The 15,575-nt window shown below is 44.9% G+C and overlaps 1 protein-coding gene across 1 annotated transcript in view; it reads left to right on the forward strand.

The window, feature by feature from the left end:
• Positions 1 to 15,575, forward strand: part of LOC115155525 (contactin-associated protein-like 5) — a 122,272-nt gene that overhangs the window by 88,041 nt on the left and 18,656 nt on the right. Inside the window, exons 4-12 of the mRNA XM_029702208.1 lie at positions 1,083 to 1,230; positions 5,170 to 5,373; positions 7,557 to 7,741; positions 7,896 to 8,039; positions 9,058 to 9,325; positions 10,201 to 10,344; positions 10,518 to 10,686; positions 12,518 to 12,624; positions 15,427 to 15,546. Of these exons, the coding sequence (XP_029558068.1) occupies positions 1,083 to 1,230; positions 5,170 to 5,373; positions 7,557 to 7,741; positions 7,896 to 8,039; positions 9,058 to 9,325; positions 10,201 to 10,344; positions 10,518 to 10,686; positions 12,518 to 12,624; positions 15,427 to 15,546 (1,489 nt within the window). The remainder of the gene's footprint in view (positions 1 to 1,082; positions 1,231 to 5,169; positions 5,374 to 7,556; positions 7,742 to 7,895; positions 8,040 to 9,057; positions 9,326 to 10,200; positions 10,345 to 10,517; positions 10,687 to 12,517; positions 12,625 to 15,426; positions 15,547 to 15,575) is intronic.

Raw genomic sequence — 15,575 nt, forward strand, 5'->3', positions numbered from 1 at the left:
CATGACAGGTGTGTTGTAATAAAAATGAGTGGTTTCCACTGATTTAAATGCAGTCTTTCTGCATTGTGAAGAGGGACAACCCAGATATTCACAAAGTTTGTGATTAATGACAGGTTGTTTCTTCATGCAAAATAGATTTGGGGTTTAAAATTCAGTTAAGCTGCTTTATTATGAGGGTTCAGTGAAGGCGGGTGTCACGACTTCTGCCAAAGTCGATTCCTCTCCTTGTTCGGGTGGTGCTCGGCGGTCAACGTCACCGGTCTTCTAGCCATCATTGATCCATTTTTCATTTTCCATTGGTTTTGTCTTGTCTTCCTACACACCTGGTTCCAATCCCATTCATTACATGTTGTGTATTTAACCCTCTGTTTCCCCTCATGTCCTTGTCAGATATGTGTTATGTTTGTGTATTATGTATTGGTGCGTGACGGGTTCTTGAACCCACTTTTATTCATCTTGCATTTTTGATTATGGAGTTTTGTCTAGTCTACTCCATTTATACCAAGTTCCATTCTCCTGCGCCTGACTTCCCTGCCACCCACACACAAGACATTACAGCGGGTCATTTTTGACACTTAGGACAAGGGGAGTATAAAGAATGTTAAGTCTACACAAGGGTTAAGAAGGAAAGAAATTCCACAAATTAACTTTTAAGATGTCACATGTCTTAATTGAAATGCATTCCAGGTGACTACCTCATGAAGCTGGTGGAGAGAATGCCATGAGTGTGCAAAGCTGTCATCAAGGCAAAGGGTGGCTATTTGAAGAATCTCAAATATAGTATATATTTTGATTTGTTTAACACTTTTTTTGGTTACTACATGATTCCATATGTGTTATTTCATAGTTTTGATGTATTCACTATTATTCTACAATGTAGAAAATAGCAAAAATAAAGAAAATAAAAACCCTTGAATGAGTAGGTGTTCTTAAACTTTTGACCGTAGAGTATATATTATATACGTATTTATACATATATATATTTATGCTTGGCGTTGCCCTGCTGCCTGTTCTCCTCTCCCTCCCCTCTTACTCCTCTTCCTTCTCTCCCTACTCTCTTCCTCCTCTCTATCTGTCTGCAGAGGTTTGTGGGGAATGTGAATGCTGACGGTGTCGTCCACCACAAGTTGTCCCACTCTATCAGAAGCCGCTTCCTGCGCTTCGTCCCCCTGGACTGGAACCCCAGTGGCTGGGTGGGACTCAGAGTGGAGGTCTACGGCTGTGCCTACAGTGAGTGATCAGACCACCAGCTCTTACATTCAGACCATATAGACAGTGCCTACATTAAAGTGACCACCAGCCCTTACATTCAGACCATATAGGCAGTGCCTACAGTGAGTGATCAGACCACCATCCCTTTCATTCAGACCATATAGGCTGTGACTACATTAAAGTGACAGCCAGCCCTTACATACAGACCATATAAGCTGTGACTACATTAAAGTGACCACCAGCCCTTACATTCAGACCAAACACGTTCAGCTAATATCATAATGCCTACAGTAAGTGCTCAGACCACCAGGCCCTACATTCAGACCAAACACGTTCGGCTAATATCATAATGCCTACAGTAAGTGAACCCTCCACCCATTACATTCAGAACACCCTACTTCTGGGTATAACCTTTAATGAAAGCAGGATGTTTGCGGACAACTGCAGAAATACAGTAGATAGGATTTTTTTTATTACAAATTATTAAAGAAAAATACCAACCAATAGAGATAAACAGAAACAGCCAGGCAGGCATGCCAGGTGAGATCCAGGATAATGCTAAATTAATCAATCTAATCAAATTAACGTTTATTGGCCGTGTACACAGATTTTGCAGGTGTTACAGCAGTTGCAGCAAAATGCTTAAGTTACTAGCTCCAACAATACATTTAAATACTCTGATCAGCAAGTGAATTACTATCATACTTCTAATATATGTATTATTAGTGTATTACTGGACAGTTATAATTATCCCTGAGTGAGCACTTTCATCATGCCGAATGGTTCCACAGCATGATCCCTGTATTCATGTTGGATTAATGTGTGCTCTGATAATAAATACAGCTCAAAGTCAAAATAAATAAAAGGAGGGACAAGACACATCTTCATTTTGAACTATAAAATAGGTCGATCAATTCATGACACAGAGAGAAAAGAGCGAGTGAGGGAGAGAGAGAGAGACAGATGAAAAGGAGAGTTTTGTTCTGCAATGTTCATGTCATTACATTAATGGATATGTAACTACAGATGAATGTATCTATGCATGAGTCCTCCAGGTCTCTCAGTGAATAAATTCAATGGGTAAGGCTGACAATTCCCCCTATGGCAAACTAATAACTTGCCTTTTTGAGCACTTACAGGAATCAGTTGTGTATGACCAAAAGGGGTGAGCACAAGAGCTAGATACTGCAATTATCTAAGAAAAATAACAAGTCTATGTCAGAGATGTTCCCTATCCAGTTACACATGGAAATGGCTTCCAGCATAATATATACTGAAAAAATGTCAAAGATTTTACTGAGTTACAGTTCATATAAGGAAATCAGTCAATTTAAACATTAATTTGGCCCTAATCTATGGATTTCACATGACTGGGAATACAGATATGCATCTGTTGGTCACAGATACACTACAACAACAAAAGTATGTGGCCTGTAAGAAAAATACCATCTAAATCAGTCTTGGATGAGTTCAAACATGTATGTGAATGAGTATTTACTGATGGTGTTTAATCATGTTTTATGGACTTAACAAAAGGTGTCTCACAGGGATCGATTCTTGGTCCGGTTCTTTTCAGTATTTAAATGTACAATATTAATTTATCTGTACAAAATTGTAACTTTATACTGTATACAGATGACACTGTGGTGTATGCTATTGCTTCCACAGCTGATAAAGCTCTGTCAGAGTTTCAATCTGCCTTTATTGCCTTGCAGGAAGCCTTTGTTGAACTGAAATTGGTACTTAATGCAGGTAAAAACCAAGTACACTACATGACCAAAAGTATGTGGACACCTGCTCGTCGAACATCTCATTCCAAAATCATGGGCATTAATATGGAGTTGGTCCCCCCTTTGCTGCTATAATAACTTCCACTCTTCTGGGTTGGCTTTCCACTAGATGTTGGGACTTTGCTGCGGGGACTTGCTTCCATTCAGCCACAAGAATTAGTGAGGTCGGCCACTGATGTTGGGCGATTAGGCCTGGCTCGCAGTCGGCTTTCCAATTCATCCCAAAGGTGTTCAATGTACTTAATGTCAGGGCTCTGTGCTGGCCTGTCAAGTTCTTCCACACCGATCTCGACAACATTTCTGTATGGACCTCGCTTTGTGCACAGGGGCATCTGAAACAGGAAAGGGCCTTCCTCAAACTGTTGCCACAAAGTTGGAAGCATAGAATCATCAAGAATGTCATTGAATGCTGTAGCATTAAGATTTCCCTTCACTGGAACTAAGGGACCTAGCCCGAACCATGAAAAACAGCCCCAAACCATTATTCCTCCTCCACCAAACTTTACAGATGGTACTGTACATTCGGGCAGGTAGTGTTCTCATGGCATCTGGCAAATCCAGATTCATCCTTTCGATTGCCAGATGGTGAAGCGTGATTCATCACTCCAGAGAACACATTCACATTGTTCCAGAGTCCAATGGGGGAAAGCTTTACACAACTCCAGCCGACACTTAGCATTGCGCATGGTGATCTTAGGCTTGTGTGTGGCTGCTCGGCCATGGAAACCCACTTCATGAAATTCCAGACAAACAGTTATTATGCTAACATTGCTCCCAGAAGCAGTTCGGAACTCGGTAGTGTGTTGCAAATGAGGACAGACGATTTTTACATGCTACGCGCTTCAGCACTCTGCGATTCCATCTGTGAGCTTGTGTGGCCTACTACTTTGCGGCTGAACCGTTGATGCTCCTAGACGTTTCCACTTCACAATAACATCACTTACAGTTGACCGGGGCAGCTCTAGCAGAGCAGACATTTGACAAACTGACTTGTTGGAAAGGTGGCATTTTATGACAGTGCCATGTTGAAAGTCAATGAGCTCTTCAGTAAGACCATTCTACTGCCAACGTTTGTCTATGGAGATTGCATGGCTGTGTGCTCAATTTTATACAGCAACGGGTGTGGCTGAAATAGCCGAATCTACTAATTTGAAGGCGTGTGTCAATACGTTTGTATATACTATATAGTGTACCTTAAAACAAAGGGTAAGCGGCATGGATCAGAAAACCAGTCAGTATCTAGTGTGACCAGTATTTGCCTCATGCAGCGCAACACATCTCATAGAGTTGATCAGGCTGTTGATTGTGGCCTGTGGAATGTTGTCCCACTCCTCTTACATGGCTGTGCAAAGTTTGTGTATATTGGCAGGAACTGGAACACGCTGTCGTACACGTCAATCCAGAGCGTCCCAAAAATGCTCAATGTGTGACATGTCTGGTGAGTATGCAGGCCATGGATGAACTGGGACATTTTCAGCTTCCAGGAATTGCAACATGGGGCCCTGCATTATCATGCTGAAACATGAGGTAATGGCGGCGGATGAATGGCACAACAAAGGCCTCAGGATCTCATCACGGTATCGCTGTGCATTCAAATTGCCATAGATAAAATGCAATTGTGTTTGTTGTCCGTAGCTTATGCCTGCCCATACCATAACCCCACCGCCACAATGGGGCATTCTGTTCACAATGTTGTCATCAGCAAACCGCTCCCCCACACGACACATTGCACACTCGCTCAAAACTTGAGACTTCTGAGGGATTGTGTTGTGTGACGAAACTGCACATTTTAGTGGCCTTTTCTTGTTCCCAGCACAAGGCGCACCTGTGTAATGATCATGCTGTTAATCAGCTTCTTGATATGCCACACCTGTCAGGTGTAAACAATTCTGTGCACAAGATTTGAGAGAAATAAGCTTTTTGTGCGTATGGAACATTTCGGGGATCTTTTATTTCAGCTCATGAAACATGGGACCAACACTTTATATGTTGCTTTTATATTTTTGTTCAGTGTACATTTAAATACTACCATTGATGTAGACACTAGCATTTCCTTCACAGGTATGAAGTGCTGAGAGCTATAGCAGTCTGTTTATAATAGGCTCTTTGTGACAGGGAGTAAGTAATCCAATGCCAAACCATTTAACTGTCTGTTGATTGCCTTCAGAATCAGACGTGGCAGACTTTGATGGCAGAAGTTCCCTGCTCTACCGGTTTAACCAGAAGTCCATGAGCACGGTGAAGGATGTGATCTCATTGCGCTTCAAGAGCCACCAGGCTGAGGGGGTGCTGCTCCATGGAGAGGGTCAGAGGGGCGACTACATCACACTGGAGCTGCACCGGGGCAGGCTGGCCCTCTACCTCAACCTGGGTGAGTTAGTCACACCGGGGCAGGCTGGCCCTCTACCTCAACCTGGGTGAGTTAGTCACACCGGGGCAGGTTGGCCCTCTACCTCAACCTGGGTGAGTTAGTCACACCGGGGCAGGCTGGCCCTCTACCTCAACCTGGGTGAGTTAGTCACCCCGGGGCAGGCTGACCCTCTACCTCAACCTGGGTGAGTTAGTCACACCGGGGCAGGTTGGCCCTCTACCTCAACCTGGGTGAGTTAGTCGCACCGGGGCAGGTTGGCCCTCTACCTAAACCTGGGTGATTTAGTCACACCGGGGCAGGCTGGCCCTCTACCTCAACCTGGGTGAGTTAGTCACACCGGGGCAGGTTGGCCCTCTACCTCAACCTGGGTGAGTTAGTCACACCGGGGCAGGCTGGCCCTCTACCTCAACCTGGGTGAGTTAGTCACACCGGGGCAGGCTGGCCCTCTACCTAAACCTGGGTGAGTTAGTCACACCGGGGCAGGTTGGCCCTCTACCTAAACCTGGGTGAGTTAGTCACACCGGGGCAGGTTGGCCCTCTACCTCAACCTGGGTGAGTTAGTCACACCGGGGCAGGTTGGCCCTCTACCTAAACCTGGGTGAGTTAGTCACACCGGGGAAGGCTGGCCCTCTACCTCAACCTGGGTGAGTTAGTCACACCGGGGCAGGCTGGCCCTCTACCTCAACCTGGGTGAGTTAGTCACACAGGGGCAGGCTGGCCCTCTACCTAAACCTGGGTGAGTTAGTCACACCGGGGCAGGTTGGCCCTCTACCTCAACCTGGGTGAGTTAGTCACACCGGGGCAGGTTGGCCCTCTACCTCAACCTGGGTGAGTTAGTCACACCGGGGCAGGCTGGCCCTCTACCTCAACCTGGGTGAGTTAGTCACACCGGGGCAGGCTGACCCTCTATCTCCACCTGGGTGAGTTAGTCACACCGGGGCAGGCTGGCCCTCTACCTCAACCTGGGTGAGTTAGTCACACCGGGGCAGGTTGGCCCTCTACCTCAACCTGGGTGAGTTAGTCACACCGGGGCAGGTTGGCCCTCTACCTCAACCTGGGTGAGTTAGTCACACCGGGGCAGGTTGGCCCTCTACCTCAACCTGGGTGAGTTAGTCACACCGGGGCAGGTTGGCCCTCTACCTCAACCTGGGTGAGTTAGTCACACCGGGGCAGGTTGGCCCTCTACCTCAACCTGGGTGAGTTAGTCACACCGGGGCAGGTTGGCCCTCTACCTCAACCTGGGTGAGTTAGTCACACCGGGGCAGGTTGGCCCTCTACCTCAACCTGGGTGAGTTAGTCACACCGGGGCAGGTTGGCCCTCTACCTCAACCTGGGTGAGTTAGTCACCCCGGGGCAGGCTGACCCTCTACCTCAACCTGGGTGAGTTAGTCACACCGGGGCAGGCTGGCCCTCTACCTCAACCTGGGTGAGTTAGTCACACCGGGGCAGGTTGGCCCTCTACCTCAACCTGGGTGAGTTAGTCACCCCGGGGCAGGTTGGCCCTCTACCTCAACCTGGGTGAGTTAGTCACCCCGGGGCAGGTTGGCCCTCTACCTAAACCTGGGTGAGTTAGTCACACCGGGGCAGGTTGGCCCTCTACCTCAACCTGGGTGAGTTAGTCACCCCGGGGCAGGTTGGCCCTCTACCTCAACTTGGCTCACATAACTCAGGGTTTAGAGGTTAGAGGTCATGTGTAACAGGACACAAGGGTCTCTGGGTAAGGATCGAATAGTCATTTGAACCATTTAAAAGCAGACTGGGCAGCTGTCTGGGAGGGTAACTGGATGTTTGTGTTCTGATACCCTTCCAGTTACCACTGCTTCTGAGCTCCATTTACAAGATAGACTCAGACTGTTAAGGATCCACATTGTGAGCAGCTGAGCTGGGAAGAGGATTCTTAAATGACTGTCTTGTCTGCACTTCCTATGAGAGAACCTCTTCTTTCAATACAAATCAAATCAATACGGTCCCTATGGCAACTGTATAATGATCAGTGTTAACAACCATAAAGATCCACATCATGAACAGCTGAGTCTGGGGAAGACTTTTCTAGTACTCCGTTTTGGGAATGTCTTGTGAGCACATTCTTTCAGACCTCTTCTTTCCTCAATATACTGGACTGTTTTATGATCTATATCAAAGTAACCATATTATCTTGTTCTCTGTCTGTTCTCTGTCTTCAGATGACACAAGGCTGCGGTTCAGCAGTGGTCGTGTTGCGGTCACTCTCAGCAGTCTTCTGGACGACCAGCACTGGCACTCTGTCCTCATCGAGCGCTTCAACAAGCAGGTCAACCTCACTGTGGACACCCACACACAGCACTTCAGGACCAAGGGGGAAGGAGACTCCCTGGAGGTGGACTATGAGGTGGGTCTGTCCAAACACCTTACTGTAGAATAGTCAGACACTTCAGACCAAGTAAATAGTTCAACCAAGTTATCTTACTAATTGTGGCAATTTGAATTAATCCTGTATACGTTTAATAATGATGTCAACGTTTCACCCTTTTTCCTCATCAAAGCTCAGCTTTGGGGGCATCCCACTGCCAGGTAAGCCTGGTACCTTCCTGAGGAAGAACTTCCTTGGCTGCATTGAGAACCTCTACTACAATGGGATCAACATCATCGACCTAGCCAAGCGACGCAAGCCTCAGATCTACAGCGTGGTAAGACAACCATTGTCATCCAATCGTACCATAGATTATTAGTACATCCTTAAAATAGTATGGGGACAAAGTAGTTAATCAACCAAGGCCTCTGTGAACTCAGACTGTTTTAATTGCACTGTTGCAGTGAGATTTCACATTTGCCTACAATGTGATTCGACTATGTTTAATCACATTTGTATTTGAGTTAGTCACATAGCTTTCTGTCCGTAGAGGAAAACATTGAGTGAGAAAACCAATCTAAATTCTCTCTACCGTTTAAGTTATATCTGACCCTCACTACTATGTCATTAATTCTGAACACATGAATAGACCCCCCCCATCAAATCAGACAGAAGCCTAAGTGCCACATAATTGCATCACAGGCACCTTTTTTTCCTTGAAATTCTGATTGCTATGTTAAAAGGCCTTTACTTACAATTGAGAAAGTGAGCAATTTTGCTCACTGACTGCCTTGATGGAATCCGTAATGGAATTTCAATGTGGAATAGTACCTGAGGTGGTGGTCTGATGGCGAGGGATCACATTGGGAGTCAAGTGCTGCCGATTGCTCTTCCCTGCCTCTGAGGCTCTGGGATTGATGGGCCGCTGACCTCAATTGACATGGCTGCTCTTTAGCTCCATGTACCACACAAGGCCTCTGGACCACTTGGAATTAGTGTGTTCTTTCTTTGCCCACCTGACGGCTGACCTAGATTGGAGCGGAGAAACTCAGAAATGTCATAGTTTGATATTGTAATACATTTCTGCATTTGTGGTGGTCTTGTAATGCACCTTTTGAATTTCAGATAGTCATTTGGCTTTATATGGCATTCTCAAGGAATTGTTTGGTTCTTACAGGCAATTTAGTTATCTAAGTACCATATTCAGTTGATACCTTCCTTTATCAGCCCACTGTTTGTCATTCTGCTCAGATGAACGTACAGTAAACCCAACATGAGATTCATTATGATTCATCATGTTGGTGATGGTGTGAGTCAATCATTCCATCATCTGTGTGCTCTGTGTGTGTCACCAGGGCAACGTGACCTTCTCGTGCTCTGAGCCCCAGCTGGTGTCCACTACCTTCCTGAGCTCCAGCAGCAGCTTCCTGTCGCTCCCAGCCACGCCGTCTGCTTCGGGGGGCTTCGCGGTGCGTTTCCAGTTCAGAACGTGGAACCCAGACGGGCTACTGCTCTCCACCCAGCTGGCCCTGGAGCCCCAGCGACTGGAACTGCAGATCAGCAACAGTCGGCTGCGCCTGACCCACCACATGTCAGCCCAGCAGAAAGAAGAGGTCTCCACCGGTAAGGGCAAACAGCCTCTAGTCTAGCTGACCCAGACCTACTCTATGCTGGAATCAGTGGTTCTGTCTATGGGGACTCAGAGTATAAAAGGCTCTTTATTCCAGTGAAACAGGCAGACAGTGAAAAACTCATCCATCATCCAGGCGGAGACGGTCTGTGTTTGGTTTTGCACATTTCGTCTACATCATTTCTATTACCTTTTGCCCCCTATAAACTCAGAGGACGCTTCATCTTCTTTGAATGGCTCGAGTTAAAATGCCATCCTTTATATCTTGTATTTTGGATGCCAGTTCTACAGGATTGCAGTGAGACAGAAATAACATGTAGAATTACATTGGATTGCAGAGCCCAGACTTTCAGCAGATGGCAGGCACAGAGGGAATTATAGACCCACAGAAAGACCGCCACAGCTTGGAAGCCCTTCACTATAAAGGACAATCAAAATTATTATCCCACAATCCATTGTTACTGTACGTCTATTTGGAGTTGGAACCGACGGCCAAATCAATGTTTCATCCAACAATAACCACCAGTACAGTCACAGCATTACGTTCTGTCCTCTGGCAATGATTTAGCTTCAATCAGACCAACCACATAGTCATTCATTTGTATTTCCATGTCCTCTTCCCTTCATAGTACAGTGTAGTATGTCGTAGCACATGACCATAGATTACACAGCCAATGACAGGCTCTGATTTGCAATATGTAGGCCTAGCACAAACAATGTAATCTGAAATACTACCCATGTTGGAGATCACAATCCCAACAGTCCCTGAAAGAACCTGCAAGTAATGTTTGATAAGCCTGTAATAGAGATTGGTGGTGTCTCATTGAAAGGTGACGTGCACAGAAACGACACCTCGCTGTATCCACAGGTCACAGAGTGAATGATGGACTGTGGCACTCTGCGAGTCTCAGTTCCCGAGGTCTCCAGGTCACCATGACTCTGGACAATGAGCCGTCCTCAACTATGGAGCTGGGAGACCACATGGAGGCAGGAGACAGCCTCTACTTCGGAGGTAAGGCCACACACACAATGAGTCTTGTTGTCTGCATAACTGTCTCATGAGACCAGGTCTTGGTGGTCAGGTTTTGGTGCAGCTTCTGAAGACATTATCTGAAGATGTATACAGGAAATGCTGGATGATGAAAATACGACGGTTTAGCAACAGTTCTTCAATCTGTGTCACAGGTTGTCCGTCTCTGAACGTCTCAGGCTGTGAGAACCCCACATTGGCATTCCAGGGGTGCATGCGTCTCTTCTCCATCAACAGCCAGCCCATGGACCTGAACCTGGTGCACCAAGGACGACTAGGAGACTACAAGGAGCTGCAGTTTGACACATGTAACATCCATGACAGGTTGGACTTTAGGGTTTCTGCACACGTTATACCAAGTAAGGTGGGGGCTCCAATCCCCAAATGTTGGTGTGTTTGGATGACAAACTAAAACAAAACGGCAGTTATTCTCTCCACCACAGCCAATAGAGAGAGGCTTACAGATAGGCTCGGCCAATTAGACCATGCAATGGAGCCTGGTACTGTAGCCTCATCATCCTGGTTGAGGGCCCTGCTAACTAGCTGCTTCCTGTGTGGCGCGTGGCGTCCTCTCATTCTCTTATTGCCCCACTCTGTTGTGGGACCAATGGGTGGAATTAGTACACGCTGAATGGATGTCATGGCAAGGTTGTGTAAACCTGGAACACTTACAGGGAGGAGACAAACAAGAGAGCAGGCGTTTCTCCTTGTATTCACCCTGAGGGGAATCCTACCTCTGATGTCAGATCACAGCTATACCTGATTATTCTGTTTGGAATGCGAACCGGCAGATTGAAATGCTGTTGGAGTGTGTGGAACAATTATAGATTAAATGTTAGTTGATGTTAGTTAAAGCGATGGAATGTGTAAAAAGAGGAAATGAGATGATTGGTGACAGCAAAACAGCTGTCTGTGTGTATTGGCTGCCCCTCTTGGAGCCTTCCACAAAGAGTACACTGAATGTGTTGTAGATTTCACTACCATGCAATATTATTTAGGGAGGCTAGTGCAAGCAGACCGTTGGAAATGTGTCATCATCCGTCGGAGTGGCGTGTCTTGATGTAACTACCAGATCTATGCTTCATTAAAGGATTGGAAGATGAACCTTTACGAGTGCTAATCTTCTTTTCTCTGTGTCCAATCAAACTTCATGACTACAGTTTTTTGCAAGTGTGCACTTCTGTGCCGCGGCTTCTAATTTCATGAGGGCAGCCGTGAACACAACAATAGAAACAGCACTACGGTAATGAAACCATGTCTTGTTACCTTATCCACACCGCGGTCACTCCGCTCCATAGCAATTCATGGGAGAAAGACGAAAGTGTATGAAATTGTAGACGCCTGCTTGTATAGCTGCGTGCTTGAAAGCCGAGCAATTACGCAAAACTGAAGGAGGCTTGAGGAAAATACTATTAATCAGGAAATCGTTGTTAGCAGAGGAATTTCTGTGAAGCGCTGGGTGTTCAAATACCATAAACACATGTTCTGGGTTTGATGTGATTATGCTGCCGTTTATTTTTTTCAAACATAATAACACAGTACTGTGTTTGTTTACCAGTTGCCCAAACAATCTGAGTTGGAGGGGTACCAATTAATTTGGGATTTACCGAGCAGTCTTGTAAATCATAAATAAACAACGGCAAAAGAAAAATGCATAAACTGTGTCGTCTCACCTCTTGAGTACTCGGGTGTCAGACCGTGCCTTGATAATGACAAGGAAATTAAAAATATATTGGGAGGGAGTCTCCTTAGCAGATAATGCAAAGTTCAGGATAGTAGGCCTCGACACAAAGACAAACCACATTTTTACCCTTCTTTACAAAAAGGATTGTGAGATCTTACAGATACATGTTTGGCCTTTGATTGCATTTCTTTGGTTGCCAACACTTTATCCTTCTGAGTCTTTTCGTTGTGTGATTGTTTGTGTTTATTACTGGGAAAACAAGTTTAGAATCTTTAAAACAAATAACTAGTATACGTATATCATCAATCTCTGAGATTGTAAAAACACATTTGCAGTTAATTTTCTACCTTATCAAATCTTTAGAATGTTTTATTTTTTTTATTATGAACACCCTGGCATTTGCTCATGCATAGTATAGATATTTATATACATGATAACGTCATGTATATTTCTGCTGTTGCTGATCTACAGATGTCTGCCCAACTTCTGTGAACATGGAGGGCAGTGTTCCCAGTCTTGGAGCCGCTTCTACTGCGACTGCTCTGGCACAGGATACACTGGAGCCACCTGCCACAACTGTGAGTCCCCGCCTGCTCTTCTTAGCTACACTATATACAGTACTTTACAGTAACACTCACCACCCCTTTCTCAAATGTCTTCTTGACGATACTGCACAATACACCCCATGACGGGATATGCACTATATTTAAATGCATCTCACAATCACATAGAGCTGTTATCCATGTGCTGTCCTCCTTATAAAGTGTAATTCAAAGGGGTAACAACATGAGATGGTTTAAAGCCAGAGTGAACCTGTAGTGATCAGTCCCCTGGCTTAACTATCTGGCTCTCAGGAAAACCCTGTTAGTTGTACATCAAGATCCTCAGTCTGACACATGGACGTTTCTCCTCTCATCTGTCATCTCCAGACATGTACAGATACCCTTTTCGATATTCACCACTGAGCGCTCTCAGAACCCTCTGCTCCTGAATACTGATTTCTTGTTTATTCGCCAGCGGATGCAGTGTACCTTGAAATGAATGTGCACCACATGATTGAAAATGCCCCCACTTACTTCAAACATACTTTTTTTAATGTATAATGGTGTCTGGCTTGCTACCTTTTCTTAGTTACAGTTTGCATATGTGTGCAATATGACATATGCAATATGGGAAGGCAACAACATTAGTATGTAGTTCCTACGTAGGCAGTAGCTACTCTTCCTGGGGTCCCAAAAAAATCAATGCAGTTATACAATTTAAAAAACATTACAATACATTCACAACAGATTTCACAACACATTAAGTGTGTGCCCTCAGGCCACTACTCTACTACCACATATCTACAACACAAAATCTATGTGTATGTGTGTGTAGTGCATAAGGTGTTTTTTTAATCAGTTTTGTTTTTACCTGCTTGCATCAGTTACCTGATGTGGAATAGAGTTCCATGTAGTCATGGCTCTATGTAGTACTGTGTGCGCCTTCCATCGTTTTTTCTGGATTTGGGGACTGTGAAGAGACCTCTGGTGGCATGTCTTGTGGGGTATGCATGGGTGTCAGACAGCTAGGTGCGTTCAACATGTGAATACCTCTCACAAATACAAATAGTAGTAAAGTCGATCTCTCCTATACTTTGAGCCAGGAGAGATTGACATGCACATTATTGTTAGCTCTCCATGTACATTCAAGGGCCAGCCGTGCTGCCCTGTTCTGCCCTATTCTTTGTTGTGCCTGACCACATGACTGGACAGTATTCCAGTTGTGACAAAACTAGGGCCTAGGACCTGCCCTGTTGATAGCATTGTTAAGAAGACAGAGTAGCGCCTTATTATGGACAGTTCTCAGCTCCCCATCTTAGCTACTGTTGCATCAACATGTTTTGACCATAACAGTTTACCATCCAAGGTTACCCCAAGCAGTTTAGTCTCCTCAACTTGCTCAATTTCCACATTATTCATTCAATTTCCACATTATTCATTACAAGTTATAGTTGAGGTTTAGGATTTAGTGAATGACTTGTCCCAAATACAATGCTTTTAGTTTTGAAATATTTAGCACTAACTTATTTCTTGCCACCACTTCTCAAACTGACTGCAGCTCTTTAAGTAATTTCACTTGCTGTGGTAGCTGACGTGTGTAGTCTATAGAGTCATCACCATACATAGACACACAGGCTCTACTCCGAGACAGTGGTAGGTCATTAGTGAAAATTGGAAAAAAGTAAGGGGCCTAGACAGCCGCCCTGGGGAATGCCTGACTCTACCTGGACAATGTTGGTGAGGCTTCCATTAAAGAACTCTCTGTGTTCTGTTAGACAGGTAACTCTCGATCCACAACATACAGTAGCTAGGAATGTAAAGCCGTAACACATACGTTTTTCCAGCATTAGATTATTATTGCTAATGTCAAAAGCTGCTCTGAAGTCTAACAAAACAGCTCCCACAATCTTTTTATTATCAATTTCTCTCAGCTAATCATCAGCCATTTGTGTAAGTGCCATACATGTTGAATACCCTTCCCTATAAGCATGCAGAAAATCTCTTGTTCATTTGTTTACTGTGAAATAGCATTGTATCTGATAAAAAAAAAAAAAGAATCTCCAAAAATGTACTAAGTGTTGGTAACAGGCTGATTGTTTGGCTGTTTGAGCCAGTAAAGGGTGCTTTGCTGTTCTTGGGTAGCGGAATGACTTTTCCTTCCCTCCAGGCCTGAGGGCACACTATTTCCTGTAGGCTTAGATTGAAGAGATGGCAAATAGGAGTGGCAATATTGTCCCTATTATCCTCAGTAATGTTCCATCCAGATTGTCAGACCCAGGTGGCTTGTCATTGTTGATAGACAACAATACTTTTTTTCACCTCTTCCACACTCACTTTACGGAATTCAAAATTACTATGCTTGTTTTTCATAATTTGGTCAGTTATACTTGGATGTGTAGGTTCATATAAAGCATGTATAAAGCATGTATATTTATGTACCATATATTATATTCCTAATTTCAAAGGTAGATGTCTGTGTTTTAGCGTTTCTCAAATAATATCCACTCAGAACTATTGCATATTTGCCAGCCACTTTGCAATTATGTTACATGCTGGCCAATACAATAATTTTTAAACTTTCTCATCAAATTTCTTTCAGACATTTGAGAGCATGATGTATCCCTGTGTTCCTCTGTAGCCGTCTATGAGACGTCATGTTTCCCTGTGTTCCTCTGTAGCCATCTATGAGGCATGATGTTTCCCTGTGTTCCTCTGAAGCCATCTATGAGGCATGATGTTTCCCTATGTTCCTCTGTAGCCATCTATGAGGCATGATGTTTCCCTATGTTCCTCTGTAGCCATCTATGAGGCATGATGTTTCCCTGTGTTCCTCTGTAGCCATCTATGAGGCATCATGTGAGGCCTACCGGCTGACTGGCAGCTCCTCAGGCTACTTCTCCATTGATCCAGATGGCAGTGGTTCCCTTGCGCCCACACAGGTCTACTGCAACATGACAGGTGAGCTGCCACCAGGGCCCCCAGTCTTG

The sequence above is a fragment of the Salmo trutta genome, chromosome 20, assembly GCF_901001165.1.
Source record: "Salmo trutta chromosome 20, fSalTru1.1, whole genome shotgun sequence".
Lineage (NCBI taxonomy): Eukaryota > Metazoa > Chordata > Actinopteri > Salmoniformes > Salmonidae > Salmo > Salmo trutta.